We start from the raw sequence: 21,382 nt of genomic DNA, 5'->3' as shown, positions 1-21,382 counted from the left end.
CCTGCTGAAACTATCAGAAACAGAATCCGCAGAGGCAGGTTTTGAAAGGAGGTGGCATTCAGAACATGAAATTCTTCTCACCTCAGTTTCGTCTGACTGTAGATACCCTCATATCTGCTCTTATTATTCAACTTAAATGAAACAGGTTTTAAGAAGCCATGATTCTCCCCTATATCCAGGAAGTGAGGTTGATGTATTTAGGGTTCAGAAGATGACAGTTGGTCACAGTTTCTTGCTCCTCAGCAATTCAGCTTCTATCTAAAAGCTGCCATGACCTTCCGTAAATTGGACGGACAACAAAAAAAGAGGTAGTGTAGCTTTCACTACGTCTTCCATTTCTTCTCTTACCACTGCAAGTCACCTACGTTACTTTGTTCTCCTCACCTCTTAAATGCAGGGAAGAACAGAGAAAGAGCAGTAAAATCAGCATTGAAAATGATACTCTGTTTTGAAATAACAAGCATTTGAAAAATAGAAGTTCTGTAGTAAAATGCCCAGGAACAGCCAAATCTGTGAAGGTTGTTTGCACCCATGTTTCATCACTTGTGATTGCACACATTAAAGCAGAAGAGAAGGGATTAATTTATGCACATTGCATAATTTATGCTGGCTGCAATGGGAAATGGTTGCAAACACCTCACAGTCACTGAAAGTGAAATTATTCTAGAACAGAGGGCTTCAGCGTCACCCTAAGCATCCCCTGGTATAAGCTATATATATGGTCCTGTAAGATAAGACAATGCGATCCCAAGACAAACTACAAACTGAGAGTAAACTACAAACTGAGAGTAAAGCTGAGAGTCTTTAAGTAAAATCCCCCAAAATTAAATGAGAAATATGTTAAAAGACATTTCATTGGAATGTCTTGAAACTTTATCACTAGAATTCACTATTGCCACTGATCTAAGGCCTGTACTTATCTTAAAAAAAAATATTGCAAACTCATCTACTTTGCAGGACATTTAGGGGAAAAGACACTGGGCTCAGGAAGGTTTATCTAATGTTCTCTTAATAAATAATTCTCATAAATCATCAGACATTAGGGGGGGGGGAGGGGGGGGAACAACAAAACCAAAAACCCACACCCAACGCATCAGCAATCCTGAGAAAAAAAGCCCAAGAACCTAGAGAACCTGCAGCTGCCAGTACACCAAACTGGAGACAGCCATTTGAATTACTACAGAATGTAAGATCACTGGTTAGCACAAGCCATTTTAAGCAGTTGAACTTGGAGTATGCAGAGTTTGCTGCCCAAAACTTAAGGCTATGTGAAACTTCGCTGTAAAAAAGTTTTTTTGTGCACAGAGACCTGAAGATACAAATCATTAACTATCTCTGGATCTCACTGAAGACAGAAATTGCTGAGAGTCTGAAAAGTTTTATTGCATGTATTGAGTTCATTTTGTTGTTGTTGTTGTAGATGTTTGGGGGTTTTGTTGTTTAGATTTACGCAGCAGTACAGTTTCTTGAACTGGCCAATAGCCTGGGAAAGAAGCCAGGGGACTGGTGGCATTTGAGCATCTTGAACAGAATATTGAGGGGAAATAAGCTCCATTGGTATTAATATTAATTTGGAACACAAAGGTTAGCTCAAAACAGAGTAAGGGTTTTAATTCAGTAGTAGAAAACTATTAATTCTACACAGGATATTTTGCTTGTAAATAGAAAACTGAATTTCTACCTGAGTGGATCTGTAATGTCTCTCACACCCACAGACACACTATGAATGTTTTACTACTTCTAGTCACACATATATAGTTTGACTAAATGTTATTGAAGCAAGATTTTTACTTTTTTCCTACACATAAGGCAGGAGAAAAGTGATAAAAGTTACAAAAATCTGATGAATAAAAGATAAATTTAGGTGGAATAACAGGACATATATCTGAAGGGTGGCATTCTTTATGTTTCCTGTTAGCCGCCAGAAATGCTGATGTTTGGTCACAAGGGTATTTACAACTAGACTGAACAAAATCATGACATTATTACTACAGTTCTGGTTACAGCTTATAGTACCAAGTATTGTAAGCTTATGTTTAACTTGAACCAAAATATAGGTGTCGATAAAAAAAAAATAGAAACATGGACAGGTGGGGAAGAGATAACAGAGCCGTAGAAAAAAATCTAGCTGACTTTAAGTACACATAAAATAATATCCTTAGCAAGCAACTAGACAGCATACTACAACCTTTTGCTACCTACATTCCAGGAATATACCGTTGCTAATGGTTACCTCTGTTCTTTCAATTAACATCATTGCACCTACATGCCCTAGAAAAATCTAGAAGGGTAAAATGCCATGAGGAGATTATATCAAAAAATATCATACACTTACTGAAAATGCTTTTAATTTGTTTGAGAATGCACTATAACACCTTTCAGTTTAGTAGCTCAGTACATCTGACAGGAAGAAGGGCCCCCTCCGTTGTTGGAATTGCTGTAGAGGGGCATATTATGAGACAACTGCTACTTCAGACTAAGCTGAAAAGTAATCTTCCCAACCAAATTTGAAAACTGACATTTTGAAAGCTTACAACACTACATTATTGGCTAGAAGAACACTGCATTTTCCTGAGAAATAGCATCTTTAATAAAGTGTTCCAATGTGTGGAGCTGTACCAGGCTCTTGAATAGAAAGAGGATTAACTGCTGCCAGCACATTGTTGAAAGGAATGTACCAGGAGTACTTATTGCATTATTTCATGATTTGGAAAGCTGAAGAACAGATTCAACCTATTTGCAGAATGTCCCTTCGTGTTCCTTCTCTGATTTGGAGAAGTTTCCAAGACATCTTTCTCCTTAAAAATTACAACAACAAAACCACCCAAACAAAGGTGGCAGCCTCTTGAGGTCACTTTTCAATCTGTATCTGTTCAGCCAGGAACACAGGTTGCAATGTTCCTTTTTACTCTGGGCCAGACTCTGTCCTGAGGGCATTCTGTGGGGAATGAAAGGAAAACAAAATGAAGCCCCTAAGTAACAGTGGTGCTACTGTACAGTGGCCTTTCTGTTACGTGTTTTGGTATACTCCTTTCATCCCTAGTCCATATTTACCCTGTGAACCTTGTTACTGAGGTCCTTGTACAAAAAGCGTAACATATTTGAACATCAGTACTGCACAGATTTCCCAACAGTTTAGTAGAAAATTGCAGTATCTTTCAGACATCCTCTATTCCTGTGTTAAAGTGCGTTTCAGTTTCTATCTTAAAATACATTTTATAAACTCTCATCTTTCTCTCCTTATACTTTATGCAGTTAATGCCTTTAATTTTTGTGAAAATGTATTCGTTTGAGTATTTCATACCCAATGTATTCAAGTACCGTGTGCAAGTATACAGTTCTTCATAAGCAAAAACTTGACCAGATATTAACTGAATTCTGACAATGGTGGGATTGAGATTCCATGTACCAGAATCCTCTGGGGATGCCCAAACTGCTAGGCTAGAGAGCTATGAGCATCCAAGGTTCTGGTAAACATCTGCATGAAAACAATCACACTGTGGTTTGTTGCACTGGCAGACGCTTATTCAAAGAGTTAGCACTCATAACCTCAGCCTCCTTTGTAAGACCATAAGGATGGCAGTACTTCCAGACCCACTGGAAGGCTGAGATATTTGCCAGAGACACAGGTAAGTAAAAAGTTATGTTCTTTTCGCCACAGAGAGCAGAAGCAACCGTTTATCCGATATGTTTGTAACACATTTTTTGTTGATGAGAGTGTGGCCAACCACACAACTACAGGAAAGGCTTTGAAACAGCTATTTTGAGTTGTTTCTTCACCAGCAGCTTTTTTTCCTCTCATTTGAATCACCGCAGCTTTCTCACTGATAAAGAATCTTAGAAATTGAATGCTGAGTCTCACTTGACCTATGTACTAAAAATATGAAAACTGTAAAATGTTCCTTAGTTTTAGAACACAAAAAACATCCTGTTCTATAATTTATAGAACTACATATTAAAAGGTAGCTGACAAATGAAGTAAAGAAGAATTTCTGAGCTTCACTGATTGAGCAACAATCGAGAGAATGAAGATATATTCTTGTTGGAAGAGAACTTACCAGATGCAGGACTTTGATAAACATATGTGGGATACTTCTCCCTTTTACAGGAAAGGAAAATATTTTAGCAGGGATAACCCTTGCAATTGTAAACCCCAGAGTATAATATATACCACATACTACTCCTATACTACATACAGCTGAGGTGTTGCCTAAATCATAGAATGGTTTGGGTTGGAAGGGACCTTAAAGATCATCTAGTTCCACCCCCACTGCCATGGGCAGGGACACCTTCCACTAGACCAGGTTGCTCCAAGCCTCATCCAGCCTGGCCTTGAAGACATCCAGGGATGAGGCATCCACAGCTTCTCTGGGCAACCTGTCCCAGTGCCTCACCACCCTCTCTGGGAAGAATTTTTCCTGATATCCAATCCAAACCTCCCCACTTTCAATTTAAACTTGTTACCCCTTGTCCTGTCACTACGGGCCCTTGTAAAAAGTCCCAACCCCAGCTTCCTTGTAGGCAACCTTTAAGTACTGGAAGGCTGCAATAAGGTCTCCCCGGAGCCTCCTCTTTTCCAGGCTGAACAAGCCCAACTCTCTCAGCCTGTCCCCACAGCAGAGGTGCTCCAGCCCTCGGAGCATCTTCGTGGCCTCCTCTGGACTCGCCCCAACCAGTCTATACCCTTCTTACACCGAGGGCCCCAGAGCTGGACACAGCACTCCAGGTGGGGCCTCACAAGAGGAGAGTAGAAGGGGAGAATCCCCTCCCTCGCCCTGCTGCCCACACTGCTCTGGATACAGCCCAGGATACGGTTGGCCTTCTGGGCTGCCAGCGCACACGGCCGGCTCATGTCCAGCTTATTATCCACCAGTACCCCCAGTCCTTCTCCTTATGAATGAATGCCAAAATTTAGCAACACATGACTCGGGCTGCATCTTAAATTGTTTCAGACCTTACTTGCATCAATATCATACAATCTCAAACCTCAGTAGGAGTGAAGGAGACAAGCTTTCAGAAGACACGCTGCATGACTGGCTAGTGCATGAGCCAACCTTTTGCTTGCTAAGCTGCAGAGTTCTGGTTATATGATGGGAACATAAGAATGACGTATTGATAATGTTAGTACCATATACCAGGCATATGTCTTTGGAAGGAAAATGCCTTAAAATAAAAGGTTTCTTTTAAACTAACTTTTTATCCGTCTAGGTTCTAACATTCAGGAAACTAAAAATGGGCTGTTTGTGACAGGTTTTTCCAGTGCAGCAGTGTGGTAATCACTGAAACACACCCAGAACAAGTACGGGAATAACAAATTTGAACAAAGATAATCTTCTAGTGAATTTGTAGCAGATTTAGTCACTACAAGTACAGGTTCTTTGAAATGAAGAGAGAGAGTACATGTGCCAAACTCTTACTGGAAGTCAACATGGGCTCCCACTTTCACTTTTCCGAAAGTTATATATCCAGAACTGACAAAGGATACAGAATCTGTGTACTGTACAAGCCTCTTATTAAGGCTTCATGTAAACTCTAAAATAGGAAATTTAACATACCCCCAAGTTTCTAAAAGTGCTACAAGGAATCTTTGCTAGATATTGCTGGATACCCACTTGTAGTCTCCAACCATCAGTGTTCAATGATTAGAAAGATGTATTTCAGCTTTTAGAAGATAATCTACAGATTACAGATTAAAGAATCTGTAATAAAATTTTCTCAAACTAAGAATTTTCTTCTGAAAATCCACTTAATGCAATAATTTACCTCTTATAGTGTATTTTCTGTGACCTATGCATATCGGAATGAACTGTTCATAGCTGAGCCACATTTGCTACTTCTCAGCCTAGTTTGTTCTTTTTAAAGTTCAAATAGGGTTGAATGTTTCTCCCTTCATTATCCATTTTTACACTTCTTATCATACTAAAAGGTAAGATTAAACCCTCCTTAGGAGACTTTTCTCTAAAATTTCTAGTATTGCTTGCAAATAATGACACTTAGTTCTTGTGTCTAGTCTTGCCTCATTAAAGTCAATAATTAACTTATCTGAATGTAATGTGACACTACTTAGCAGCTACAGTATATATACACATTGGGTTTTTTTCATTTTTATATGTATATGTGTGTACTTGTGTATATCAATAGCAAGAGACAGACACAACAACAGATAAACACAGAACACCCCACTACTTCAGCCATTCCTGACCTATTTTTCCTTCAACCTCTTTGACTGAATTCATGGCAACAGCTTTTTAATGAAGTGTGAGAGTTTAATTCTGTCAAATAACTTTATTGTGCTGTTCCACTCACCTCTGTTCTATAGTTTCATGATACTCACTCAATATATCCAATGACTGTCTTTTTTCTGTTTTCCCCCTGCTCAGAAGAAATCATGAGGTGACAAAAGTCTCCTTTTTTATTCACCTTCTGAGGGACATAAATTAGTACAGCACACAGTAGCAGCTGTGAACTGAAAGCACCCAGAAGAAAAGTAAGTCAATCTGATGGCTTTCAAAATTTGTGTTGAGCCTCTGACAGTCAGTAGACTTCTACTTGGTTGTTCACACTTGATTGAATGTTCATAAAACAAGAACTACAGACCACAGAAATTGAGAACTGTTCCATGATTTTGTAAAATAGCCCTTCACAGTGAGCTCTTGGCTACAAAGTCATGTAACAAATGAGTGACGGTGAGCTCTTATCTCTTCAGCATGGAAGATGCCATTGCAAAACCATTACCTGACTGGAAAAAAAAAAAAAAACACACAAAACAAAACAAAAAACCCACCAACACAGAAAAGTTCAATATATTTCTCATACTCACTGGCCCTGCACTAAATCCTAGTCACAAAAAAAAAAACCTAAGAAATGAAACTGCAAAGGAGCAGGGGCACAAGACAGTAAAGAATAGGTGATAGGTAAAAAGAGAAAAAAACCCAGCACTGTGAGTGTACAGGAGCTATTCTGGGAGGTCCCAAGTTCCTTTGTCCATGTTTACTAAGTCTTCCTAAAATACCGCACTCTTGTAGCACTTGCAACTTATATTTCTTTATTAAATAAATTTATCTAAATTTTAATGGCTCCATTTTTCATTAGTAAACTAAAGCAAATAGCCAGCAGAGTTGAAATCATAAAAGATAGCCATGCAAGGGACCTGGGGAGAGTATTAGTCATTTCCTTTTCCACACAGAGTACAACTATGCCTACATCATTGTTTCAAGGCCTACACTGATTAATACTCTGCAGCCTGCATAGGAATTCCATGGTGATATTTAATGAGTCTTCCTCAGTAAGTCCTCCTGACAATGCCGATCAATTTCCTTGCTGTCATAAAAGAATATACTGGAATACAGTGAATATTTTACTAAAAAGGTGTTCGGGGGGGTGTGTGTGTTTCCCAGTCTTTGTTCACTTTTTTTTTTTTTTTTTTTGCGCACAAGACCATCTCTCCTTTGAACATTTAATTTGACTCAAAAAAGACGAAGCAACCACCGTCTGCACAATTTGCAGAATAACAGGAAGAAAACACATGGAGGGCTGGACTGGTACTCAAGGAGACTGGAACATAAACTGGACTGAGACTGTCTGGACAAGGAGGCCAACTTTCTCACAGTAGCAGATAGGCATAGGGAGAGGGAGAGAAACAATGAGCAGGAGGAAGGGCAGTTTGTGATTAGCTGGGCAACAAATCTAGGAAGCAGATGACAAATGTTTAGGGAGTTAAGATTGGAGATCAGTGAACAGCCATCCTCAGACTAGTTGGAAGTTTGGGAAGTGGACAACTGGCTGGATAAAAATGACTGGGACTAGGTGGCTGGAGGTGGGAAGCAGTAATATACCTGATTTAGAGTGAAGTCAGAGGACAATGTGAACTGCCCAAGAAAAGAGAGTAGGATGAATTACAATACAAAGAAGAGACAGCAGTGGAAAGGACATGTGGGAGGGGCAGGATTGGATGCATTCCTAGGGAAGGACAATAAACTGGTTTGGTGGGGATGCCAGGCAGACACTAGATATGGACCAGGGAGTAACAGATCAGCTAAAGAGTTAAGATAAGCACTGAGATAGCTCACCATGCCAACAGTTAGGTTCCCTCTGAACAGGCCTTTCAGAGTGTGGAGAACTAATAGGGGGCTAATTAGAAATAAGGGGAGTGAAGAGCTGATTTGCATAAACAGAATAGGCTAAGACAGGGAACAATCAATCAAAAAGCTCACTCATGCTGGAAACCCACATTCACAGCCCTCCTCTACCCTAAAGCATATGATTTTTTTCTACCAAGAGACCTCCTTAGCTATCAGGATTCCTGCTAGTCAGCAGTAGGTGGATTCAGAAAAAGCTTTCACTCTCTCCTGTTAGTATTGTGTATAAACAATTAAATATTTATTTGCATAAAGACTAGAAGTAGATGGTCTTACTATTAACCTACAAAGTATCAGAATAGTCTCCCTCAATCCTTCTTGTCCTCAAATAGCCCCTTTGACCTAAACCATCCAAAGTAGTACTGAGAGAGAGGGAGAATGATCCTGTAAACTTCTGGCCAAGGCACCCACGCGAGAAGCAAGAAGTTAGGATCCCAGTCTACGCTACATGATTACTTAACTTCTACACAAAGTTCATGAGAAGATGGTGAAACTCCCAGGCCACACAGAACACATTCAAGAAGTGGAACATACGTATTCGATTTCTTGCAAGCAAAGTACAATGAAGATAGCCTTCTACATATTGAGTCATTAGAGCAAAGATGAATAAAAGTTACTGCTTTTTTTTTTTTTAATAATTCCCTTAGATTTCCAAAGAAGTGCCTAAAATAAAATGTTTTATTGGAAATGAAATGGCAATTACTTGTTTCAAACAAATGTTATGGTGTCTTCAGTTAACTATTTTTTTAACCTTTATCTTTGGACAAAGCTGACTTGTGTACATTTTCTTGTTTCTTATTTCAACTAAGATTTGCATGACCCTAATGCTAAACAGTGTGAAAAAATGTCTTGGGCCTCTCATAGTTAGCACTTTTTCTCCCTGTAGCTCAGAGCCCCTTCTGTAAAATGGGAATAATTTGACCTTATCAAGATTTTGTGAAGATAAATGAACGTGTAAATAATCAAGGAAACTATGATTGCAAAGCCACTGACACCATCAGCACCCAAGGAAGCCTTGATTAAATTAATAACTTTGTCAGCAGAGCAGGTATCTAATAATAATGAGAATATAAAACATAAGAAAATTAACAAAGAGAAGTTGAACAAAATAATGGATACCTGCACAGTGTTTTCTCCCTTATCCATCCTCTAGCTAGAGCAAAGCTAGAAAAAATATTAGGCAGTTCTTCAACTAAAGATGATCATATTAATAAAAGATGTGAACTTAAAATTGCACATTACTTCTAGTATTTCCTAATACCCAAATACTTGACTTTGCAAATTTTAAGAATATTTTTACTATGGAGAAAAAAAATGACATGTACAATGTTCAAGATAGAAATCAAAAACCAAGGAAGTTCATCTGCTTGGTTTAAGGTAACATTTATCTCTCAATATTACAAAATCAGCTTAGCATTTTGACACCTGTCACATTTACTACTTTCAACTGAAACTAGGCAAAGGCAGGGGGATTGAAGCAAAACCAGATGAAGAGCTCAGGTGACTCCAAATAAAAAGCAGTTTTCACATGGCCTCCTATGAACTGAGGAGAAACAAGCAAGTCTGCCACAACCCAATGTTCTACAAGACATGAAAAAAGGCCCTAGTACCCAGAGACCTTCAGAACCTCTCAGAACTGAGCACTGCAGGATCAGGCCCAACTTGCTAATGACTTTTCATAGGGCAGTGGGAATTAACCACAATGTGACTCCTGCAGTCATTTGAAGTCTGAATGAAACAGGAAAAACTCTTTCTGACTGCAAGGAAAGGGTTTGTGCCCTTTCCTTTTTTTTGAGAACAGCCCCTTTTCTTTTCCCCAGACAAAAAAAATGGGTTTTTTTCTCAGTAGGCTTTACTTGGAAATGCTAAGGATGTGTCACCCCCTCCAGAGAATGACACGCCAATAACTAGACCTTCTTTAACAGAGGACTAAGTTGTTGTTATACAGCCAATAAAAAGCTATTGAGTTGGAATCAACCACAAAAGCATGGGTCCTCTGTCTGTCCAGCTCCCTCCCTAGGCACTAGAAACCTCAAATTTCTGACCATGGTGACAGACTGGAGTAGCAGCCAAAAGACTACGCAGACATGGTTGCTGCCCCTATACCTGTCAGACAGTTTCCTCTCCTAGGAAAACAGAGATAACAATGAAGTAGACTATCTTCTCCTCTCTATTCTGTTTCCCTGGCTATAAATATAGCCTCATCCATGGTCACAGCTCTCTTTCATGGGACTGCTTAAATATATTCAAAATTATCAACACCTCTATTATTACCGAAACTACTACTATTAACTGCTTAAAGTTTGGACACTAAAAATTTTACATGTCATAACTCGAAATTATGGTTATTCTTTTTTTCTTAGAAAACTCTCATTCAAGCTGTATGATTAGGATGAGAGAGACATCATAAACTGTAGTTAACTGGACAACCTGTGAATGCTGGGCACCTGTATGAAATGAAAAGTGAAGTTTCAGACTCTTGCCTGTCATTGGGAACATAGCATCAGAGAGTTTGAAGAATAAAAAGTGAATTTTGATCAACTCAGCTGCTTACTTTAGAAAACTGTACACAGGTGGAATGTGAAACTTCTCAAGGCTATGACTTGCTAGGTCTTTTTAAATAAGGTAAGAAATCCTTCAATCTCTTATTTTTTCCCAGAGTTGTCAACACATACCTGTAGTCAGCGGCAAGACTGCTAAATCAACTGAAGCCTTAAACCTTTAACAGGAATAGATACTTCTAAGCAGGAAAACAAGTAAAGAGAGTCCAAACTCCCAGACTTGGCCTACCGTTCCTCCCACAGGATCCCACATTTTCACTGTATAGCTAGAGATAAGTAGTTATCAATTACAAGCTTGAAAAAATACTTGATGTTTTGAAGTCCTTGCATGTACAATGAGATTCTTCTGAGTGTACCAAAAGGAAAACAGCACCTAGACCTGCTGCAATAATTATCTCTAAAGTATTCGCTTTTTTTTTTTAAACAAACAAACAATCCATCCAAGACATAAATATGCCTTCACCCTCTGAGTGACTCAGTCGTCAAAGCTGAATGTTGAACTACCAGAGGAAGTGAGTCTATACGTTCTAGGGTAGGAAGGAAACGGTATCCTCTGTACAGACCTGAGGAAGGGTAACTACTAGTCTGCATGCCAGAAAAGCTTCCTAGTATTGCACAGTATCCTCTCAGTCATCACTGTACTCGGGTGAGTTGCTGTTTGACTTCAGCAATAGCTTTAGGTGTAGCCAAGGCCACAGAAGCAAGAAAAGCTAGAAATACTTCAGCAGAGAGGCTGAAGTCTTTACTTGAATCCTCAAACCAATGGAGGATTTGGATTTTCTTCAGTCACAAATAAATAATGGCTGTGCCTTCTAGCCTAGATGATGGAAAAGACTTTGTAGTACTGGTTAAATAGGGTAAGGAAAAAAAAAGACTCCTTTTCAAAGCCAGAAGAAAAGACATCCTTTTGAGCCTGGTGTATTCATTTATGTTCACGCACAAAACCAAATCCAACTTGTGCCCTGCTACTAACCTCAGCTGGCATTTACACAATGCCAGTCTAGTCTGCTGTGGTAAATAGCAACCTGTATATCACTCACCTGTCTATCCACTCAGAGGCCTTCAAAGAAGCACACAGCACTGCTAAAACATGTGTTTGTGTAAATACTGTCTTGCCCATGCATTTTGGTTCTGTTGGTTTGTTTTGTTTGGTTGGTTGGGTTTTTTTTAACATAAGTTTTGAAAATATTGTGAATACTCTGCAAGACTGTGGTAATGTGATATGATTATCAAAGGAAAGATGTAAGATCAGCCTGACAGTTTACAAATGCAGTATTTAGTTCTACATGAAATGTGATCACATACAGTAAGAAAATAGGATTACTTTTCACAATAATTACCACTGTATTTCACAGATTATCTCAAGAGGAGATGGTAACAGACCAAAAAAAAAAAAAAACACCCAACCAAACACCCCTACAAACAGGTAAAAAAACCACAAAACCCAAACATTTTTCCCGCAGCTCACCCTTTACCCAATAAATTGGCTTTATTATTAGCCATGACTTAGAAGAGTTTCAGTTGCAGACTTGTCACTGCAAAGAGCAAAGTGTAAAGGTTTTGAACGGTGTGATTGTTCAGAAGAAAACTAGAGACTCCCACTTTCCCTCCACAGGCATCAACTTCATTAACTGTAAGGAACCTGGTCGATATGCAAACCAATTCAGTTCTGTGATTGGTTATTGCAGCAGCGAAGATTCTTACACACTGTCCACATGAATTCTGAAATAGCAACAGCATCTGGCCTGTATAGTACACCCACCAACTTTCATTCTCTTTGTTTCAAAAAGACTCTTTCACTAGATGAATGGTGTCTGCCACCAGAATTTATAAAGGAGTAAAGAAACATCATGTGAACAAACTAAGTGAAATAACGTTTCTGGTAACACTTATCTACAGACTAGAAGATGACTTGCTGGACAAATTAACTAGTCTAGTAATATATTTACTACATATTAACTACTCTGTGATCTGCACTGCAAAAAGACCTCTACCATTCATTTATGTTGGATGTATTTCAGACATATAATTTAATTATCATCTTCTGCTCATTCCAATTACATATTTTAATGCAAAACCAGTCCTAATATTTAATAAAGATCATTCTTCCACTTCTATACTAGTTTGTCATGTCTATTTTAAACTTTGAAGCCATGCAACATCATACCTACTTAACAAGGTCAATAGCAGGAAGAGAGTACAGTCATTTTCCAAGGGCGAAAATGATGCAACTTCAGTTTTGCTTGCACAGAAAAGTAAATAAGTTCAATATCTTAAGTTATTTTAGCCAGTAAACTGTTAGTATTATGAAAAGTTTGTCCACAACACAACAAAAGTTTCAAACAAATTCTTTCATTTACCTTCTCTTTGGATTTTTGTGATTTTTAAAATGTTGGAGTGTGTATTTTCAACTTTGTATACACAAGACTGTAAAAGAAGTTAGAGAAAAGGCTAAACGTGGTTATCCCTTTTAGTTTCATAATTCATTCCTAACTCAGCCCAAATCAGGTAGGCAAAAAAGTCTAAAATTTGAAGGATTTAAAACCCACTGTAACTTGAATCCAAGTTTAAGTACAAAATCTTGTTTAGCTTCATTTTTAGAGAATTCCAAGAAGAGGACAGGCTTAACATGTACCTGTATGTGTGTCAAAAAAAACCCCCACTGACATGGGAATTTAGGCAACTCAAAGATGAGCACTAACAAAAAAATCCCCAAATGCCAGAAACACAGGGATATAAAACTTGGTCGGTGCCCTCCATATAATTCAACTGAACATTGCCTACTTCTCTGGATACCTGGAGTTACCATCAGTTGCTGAGTTTTTAATACTGTTGAATAAGAAAATACACAGAGTGGGTAAATAAGGCTAGTACCGGAGAAAATACTTTGCCTTTTAACTACATGAAATCTTAGTTCTAGTAACCACAGGGAGCTATAAGATATTTCTGCTAAAAAGATGAAGTCATAGCAATAAGAGAGGCCACCTAAGAAACTCTTGTTTATTCTGAAACATTGTCTGGGATAGGTGTAGATATATTTTGATTTAATATGCTAGATGTTCAGATTATTGAAAATTTTAACAGAAAATAAAATGCCAATTTTAACCAGAGAGCATATGCATTTTTATGCCTTGCCCAGATTTAATCTGGTTTAGGGGTTTTTTGGTGGTGTTTTTTGTTTTGGTTTTTTGTTTGTTTGTTTGTTTAATAAAACAATATTATTTAATGAAGAAACAACAGCCCCCCATGAAGGCTAAGGTAACTGATGTAGCAATACAGAGGTTCAGAGGCAAAGACAATGGCATATGCTATTAGGTCGATGTAGAGTTCTCCCTTCAAGGATAGTCTTAATTTATGGTCCTTTCAAAGTGTAGCAATTGCTGTCCTGAACACAAAACAGAGCTCTGAACATACAGCCTCAGAATAAGGCTCTATCTTAATAATAATATTGATGACATTAGAATGGGCCCTCAAGAAGTCTTAGTAAGCCATGATTTTGTAACACACACTGAATTGTGAGGTGACGTAGCATTAAAAGTAACATTCCATTTCTATCACCGTCTTAACACACACTGCACCCTGCAAGGAACAAATATGTGACTACACATGCACTAATTAAATATTTATAGTAAGAAAAAGCAAAACCAAAACAAAACAAGAAATTTAAAATCATCCTCTTTCACCTCTGCCTCCTCATTAGTATGAGTTTGAGGCTCCTTCCTCCAGCAGCAGGAGCCAAGCTCCCAAGCAAGTGGCACACTTTGTTCTATGTTCTTTCAGGATATGGAATTCCTTTCCTTGTATCCTCAAAAAAAAAAAAAAAAAAGGTCTCTTATCCTGACCCTCTAGCTGTATGAAAAAATTTCCAGCTGAACTCACATCACTAAGTGCTATAGGGTTACAAGGTATTTAATCACGTGTAAATGATCAAAATATTAGAAGATAATGAATAGTCCAATCAAATGTAAAGTTTATGTACACTTACTCCCAGAATTCCATCACTGGAGAAGTGGCATTTTGCAAAGAAAGTTGACTGCAGTTGCTCATGTTAAGTTTTTGAAATTCCACACAGTTTTCTACAAAAGAACAAAAAAAGAGTTTGCTATATTGACATGTAAGTACAGATCTTCTTGTACCTCTTCTAGTTTATGCATCTTGTAAAGACACCATTCTATAATACATTTTCTCTCTGCGGTTAAAGGATTTCTAGGTACACTAAAATGCCACACCTGATACTACTGCAACACTGTATTCTGATTACCAAATCACAGGCCTATCCCAGAAAAATATCCATGCAGTATGCAATATTCTCCTATTACACTTCCCAAAGGTACAGGTGCAATGGCAAGGGCCAATAAAACATCTGAGGCAGAAGAAAGATGCTTTGAGAATCTGAGGTAATTGATTGGGAATTACAACATATTCCTACTCCAACTGCTAGTTCAATGGCCAATGGTAGCAATTGGCTCACGAAACACTGCCTGCAACAAGTTTTAATTCACCTTAACATGGCAAGTGAAATGTCACTCTGACTTTTTATTGTCTCTTATACAGATAAAGGAGATCAAGGCAGCTTAGCACTGTTGAGTTGACAGTATTTGAATAGTGAGCTACACTGGCGAAGATGTTTTGCAGGGTTGCCAAAATTGATACTGAAGCCATGCACATCTACAGGGCCCAAGATTAGTTCTCTAACATATCCTAAACTGCAAGATTTTAGATGTTTTTTTAGGTGTGCTCAAAGAACACGATAATGACCAATTAATAAAACCCACGAAAGACAGTGCAATTGGTACATGATTTGAAAGCAGACATTAATACAGGGAATAAATGCAAAAACTTCAGGAATGTGGAAATAGGGGCATCAGTATGTATTCCTCCACATAAATTTTTGTAATCTTCAAATGCAGTGAGTATTACATATAAAAATATGAATGAGAGGACAGATGTAGAGCCCTATACTGCAAACCCTTGTGAATGCACACCTCATCTTTCATGTAAGAGGCTACTTTGCATGCAGTAAGCATTCTTTATGTGACTAAATTTTCAGAAGCAGCTTGATGAACATTATCCCTCAACATCTGGCATTAAAAAGAGTGAATCCGAAGTTCCACATTTAATATTTTCCTCTCCATTTAAACTCCTCCTGATTTCATTAGAGTGAAAGAGAAAGATTGTAACCTGTCATCAGGTCATCAGCTCTTCAGTAGAATTCACTTACTGTATTCAGGGAGAATAGCCATGATTGCAAATGAGAGTATTGGGATTTAGCCAGAATATCTTGCAGAATTAACAAAATCCAAAGTCTTTTGCTATCTGACATTATATTCTGCAGGAACAAATGCTTATACAATGACCTAAACCTAAAAGGTATAATCCTTCACTCCAGGATTCCTTTATCATGGGGTAGTGTAATGTGATTGGCCCCTTTCCACAGATATTTCTACCAGAACAGTTTTGTTCCTGACATTTTAATATATTAATCAATTACTTGGAAGTATCTGTGTAACAATAATCTCTACTACAGTCATACCTGTATTCCATTCGTGCCCACAAGTAGCCCAAGGAAGCTCTGTAGTAAAACAGTTAAACAAATAGAAGATAGCCCATGCTAAAATGATGATGTAGTATACATTTAGATGTGCCTCTATAACTTGGGTAGCATATCCAATGCCTAGAGAAAAAAAGTGAGACACAACAGAAAATTTTTACTTTTCAGGTCATTTAAAAGCAAATTAAAAACTACTTTAAGTATATTTTAACTTCCGCCTTGATACAATTTATTTTATTTTACTTTACACTTAATGCATTCTTTTGCAGTAGAACACAGAGCTGTTTGTTACCTTCAAATAGAGGACAAACTTTCCTCCAGCATGTAATGCCTCCTTCACTAGTAAACTGTCCCAAGGCCGTCTCCAAGAAAAATACTGGTATTCCACAGCAAATAAAAAAAACGACATATGGGATGAGGAAAGCACCTACAAGCAAACATTGAGGGAGTATTGGTTATAATGCATACAGTCCCTTGACAGCATAGTGAGAAACTGATTTTCTTAATAAAGCAAGGATCACTTATTAGCCACCTCTCAGGCATCATGCTGAAAGTGCAGGAAGTGTTTACTCTGGCCTCAAATAGCAAAAGTTAATCTGTAAGCCAATGTCATGGACTAAGAAAAACCAGACCAAAGTTCCTTTGTAGAGACTAAATTCTGCTCATACGTGCCTCAAACACAGAAAAGACCACAGCTGCACAGTTCTGCTCTGATCATCACCAAGTCAGTCTACACTATCTTCTCTTCCTTGTTTTTCTCAGGAAAGCAGAGATGAAGAAGTGTTATGGAAATTAAATCCAAGAAGTCCTTTGAATGTTACTTGGATAAGCCTCCTGATATGGAGCGTGAAAAGGGAATGATGAAATAAACTTTAGAACTACTTACAAGAACAGGAAAGCAGGGCTTGGCCTTATCAGCTAGAAACACTAATGTAAAATTGTAGGAAAATAACAAAGCCTCAACATTTGTGTTAGATGCTGTCAGTAAGCTCCAGCACATATAATGAATAGTTGAATTCACTGCTGAATCGTTGTGTACAACGACAACAACAAAGTCTTCTCTTATTGATTAACACATAGCAGAAGTATTGTATTAATAATTGATGATTTTATTAGGTATGGCACCTAAAGAATATGGCTGTGAAGTATGCCAAAGCAAAGAAATGAGAGAAGATACATGTTTCAGGCGTCATTTCACTTGCTAATAATGTCAATTGTAGGCATTCCACTTAGAACTCAACCTAGATAATAACATACAGCCTTTTGACTAAGTAGGGGATACATTAACATACAAGGCATAAAGAATTTTTTTCCTCATTCCTCAAGTACTCAGACTTTCTTATGAGTCCAAGGACGAGGTGGAAAGCATGCAATTATATTGGTTTAGACTCAAACAAGGAAAGTAGGAAATAAGTATTGAGAAGAAAGCAGAAAATAACGGATTCTGCCATTTTTACTTACACCAAGAAGGTTTTACTGGTTTAACCAGGCAGACTAGCACAGCGAAGTACTGTGCAGAATAATTTATTTGAAGTTGTTGGAAAATTACAAAGCATTAACTGCCTAATTAAGTTATGAAATTAAAGGTTAGTACAACTTACATAACATGTTCTATCCAGGCCTCAACCTACTTGCTCCCAAACAAATAACCCCACAAGACTAATTAACTTCATTTAAAGCTCCCATTAAACAATGTAAGTATCCCACCATTCATTCCATTTCAAATCAACACAACATAAGCTAAACACAGAAAAGTTTTGGTGGATTCAGTTTTTCCTACGAAGATGTGTTTTACAGTGCTGTCCGTTGCACACACATGGATCAGTCCCTTGAGCAAAAGCAATAACAGCGTCTCCTTCCTTCAGTGGGAGTCCTGAAGATCAATTTGATTATTAAGGAACAGCACCCTAATAGCTACCTCTTAATACTTAATTTCTGTTAGAATATTAACTATTGATAAATGTTCTCAATACACTTCAGGAAAATTTCTACAACTACATGACAAATGGGTATCCAAGCCACTATCTTAAAACACAAACAAACCAAAAAATCCACCACACCAAAACCCAAACATCACAGCACACATACAACCTGAAACAATTATTATGCTGTAGTCACTTTGATTAGGGAGTTGAGACAACCAAATACAGCTGCTTTGACTTGCAGTTTCTTTCCTCAGCCGCAGCACACCAGAGAGATCTCTCCATGAGTAGTCTCTTCCCCCAGCCAGGCAATTTGCCTATGGTTGCATCTTGGCTGCATCTCAAGCAATAAGCGTGGATTTTGCAAAGATTGGAATCCTTGCGTCTAAAACATGGTCCCCCTGTATGATTTACTGTGCAAATGGTTGGAACACAATCCTTACCGGCCAGGTGAACTGCTGGCCAGTACCAAATCCAGCTTGGCCCACTCATACGCACGATCATAGCAAGTTTACATGGCAACTGGCTGAAACTGAAAGTATTAACTTTGACTATTTTTCCAACACTGTTCTACAACAGGTATACATCATGAAATATATCAGGTTTCCCAGCTTGGAAACAGATCATACCTAATAGAAATATCTAATTCTAAACATGCAAATAAATGAATTTTCCTTATTTAAAAAACAAACAAACAAAACACTACATATCCATAAGAACAAATTAAAATTAGAGCATCTTATGCCTACACTACCTGTTAGAATAAGTACCAGAGAGAGCTCAGACCTCTGAAGTTCCATGTTACTGCCTCTAGATTAATACTGTTACTAGCAAGTTATTTCATAACTAGCCTGTATATCTTACCATTGTCTTAACTTACCACACACAAAGTAGTTTTCAGTATTTACATCTGATGTATCCTACAAGTCCAACTCTGGTCTAATTCCAGCAGGGCATTCCAAAGAGTTACAAAAACACAGGTCATAAGACCAAGTCCTCATTGAATAAAATTGAAGTCAATGGCAAGTTTCCCATGGTGCCAGGACATGACCAATTAAACCACACACATTAATTCTATTCTTAAAGAATGCAATGGTATTAAGTATGATATTTAAGTAATTACTTTTTCACCAAATCTACCAAAAACATGGTTAGAATGTTTTCTACCTAATGTTACACTCTTAAAATGACAGCATCACATTTTTACAAGCTAGCATATACATACAAAAGGGCATATATAAGTTACTGTATGAACAAGGAAATCTTCCTTACATTTAAAAAAAAAAATTACTTTTTTCTCCTCCAAAATTTATTTGGGAAAACTCAGTCAACAAGAAACTGTTCTGCATATCATATCCAGCATATTAATATTTATGTACTAACAGCAGTACTTGGTAGCATCATTCTGAAAACAGGTGACTTCTTGTTATCTTAATTTTTCCAAAGTACAGATACATAAAGAAAGGAGCTGCAAACCATAACCATACCTTCCACAGTAGTATAAGTCTTATAGAAACAACAGACAAAATGAGCCAAAACCATCCCTGAGTTCAGACAGCCGTGCCTAGATTTGGAGGGATGAGGGAAAGAAATCTGGCAAAGTGCTGTTAGCCAACCAACTTGTCGAAGAACAGATCTTTGCATTTCAGCCACTGAACATATTCTTTTTCTCCCAGCCTATATGTTTACATTAACGCTGATTCAGGCATTAAGTAGAGGGAATGAGGAATCCAGTCCACAGAATGCTAAGCTGAATTTTTTATTTACTTTTCTTTCCTCGTTGCTTTGCAAGTCACAGCTGATGTGCTTATTCTTTACTGCCACGTATCTTACATAGTTTATGTTTAACCAATACATGCCACATGTTATACTTTTGTTGTTGAAGTTAAGTCTGTTCTTTTCTCTCTCAAACAACATTATTATTCTGAATTTTATAGGGTTTGCTCTTCTTTGAGTTAACAGGCAGCTTCTACATCTCCTAACCTACTGTAGTGATTTGGGAAATAATGAGAAAAAAAAGTATGATTGAGTTAAAGAAGTTTTCATATGACAAAGAAAAACAAGTAATCTTTGCAGCATTATGAAAAACAGTGTTCATCTTCTCCAAGTATACTGTTATGAACAATAAACAGAGTCTTTTCTACATCAGACAAACATTTAAGTATGCTTGGGTCTGTATTCACATGTAGAAGAAAACAGAGTGTACTACGATAACAGAACACTGGCTTCTTCCGCATTAAAAATCTTACAGGGGGAAAGTCAATTTACTAGCATAGAAGAAACTTGTGAATGTAAGCCACACAACATTAGGGGAGGAGAATGAAAGAGAAACACAATTATTTTTTTCTTAGTTGTCAGATGCTTAATACTTCCCTATCTGCACATACACTGAAATCCTCAACACCTATCTCTAATCAGTGCAAGAAATCACTGTAAAGCATTCTTAACTCCTTATTTCCCACACATTTATGGTGAGATGTAAATCAACATATGATGCCATCTTACCTCCTCCATTCTTGTAGCAAAGATATGGGAATCTCCATACATTTCCCAACCCAATAATCTCCCCTGCCACCGAAAGCACAAATTCAACCTTATTGTTCCAGTGACCTCTTTCATGAACTTTCTTATCATTGCTGTGGACGAGGTTGGTACTTGAGGCTTCTGGGTCCAAAGCATCTTCCGGCTTGCCGTTAATTATAGGAATAGTCTTTTCAGCTGTCATGACTGTTCAGTCTAGGAGAGAACAAATGAAAAACATATAGATGTTTTAAGTCACTTGTTAGAAATAACCTTCAATGACTGAAGAAGTCCCTCAACATAGCACTGGCTTCTTACTCCCTACATAAATTTGCAGGTGAAAGTAAAGGAGGCAACCCTGTAAGGCTGGAAAAGTTGTAAAGAAGGAAAAAAATAAAAAGGAAGGGGAAAAAAAAAAAAGAGATGGAAGCTAATTTCCGAGTTGACGCAGACAACTTAGTAGTATGACATTGTTTTAAGGCTCACATAGTGAAACCTTTCAAAAATCCCTCCCCAAGCAAGTACCTTGGCTTGACCAACCTACCAGAGGACAGAGGTCTGCACCTTCCAGGCACACGACTGAGAACAGAAAAAAAGGGATGTGGAGAAAAGGCCCTGAGTGGTTCTGGCCTGCCTGGGGGAGTAAGGGAGCTCCCAGCCTACTCACCCAGGGCTCTGCCTGTGGCTGCC

The 21,382-nt window shown here is 38.0% G+C and overlaps 1 protein-coding gene across 1 annotated transcript in view; it reads right to left on the bottom strand.

Annotated features, from left to right (window-relative positions):
- LOC104516472 (sodium- and chloride-dependent GABA transporter 3-like) overlaps positions 1-20,897 on the bottom strand; it is a gene marked incomplete at its 3' end in the record, with an annotated part of 47,730 nt that extends 26,833 nt beyond the window's left edge. Inside the window, exons 1-4 of the mRNA XM_010160804.1 lie at positions 20,678-20,897; positions 16,543-16,677; positions 16,233-16,373; positions 14,685-14,775 (exon numbers count right to left, since the gene is read on the bottom strand). Of these exons, the coding sequence (XP_010159106.1) occupies positions 14,685-14,775; positions 16,233-16,373; positions 16,543-16,677; positions 20,678-20,897 (587 nt within the window). The remainder of the gene's footprint in view (positions 1-14,684; positions 14,776-16,232; positions 16,374-16,542; positions 16,678-20,677) is intronic.
- Between the last annotated feature and the right edge of the window lie 485 nt (positions 20,898-21,382).

The sequence above is a fragment of the Eurypyga helias genome, unplaced genomic scaffold, assembly GCF_000690775.1.
Source record: "Eurypyga helias isolate BGI_N326 unplaced genomic scaffold, ASM69077v1 scaffold26481, whole genome shotgun sequence".
NCBI classification, from domain to species: Eukaryota; Metazoa; Chordata; class Aves; order Eurypygiformes; family Eurypygidae; genus Eurypyga; species Eurypyga helias.
This window is presented reverse-complemented; position numbering and strand designations above follow the sequence as displayed.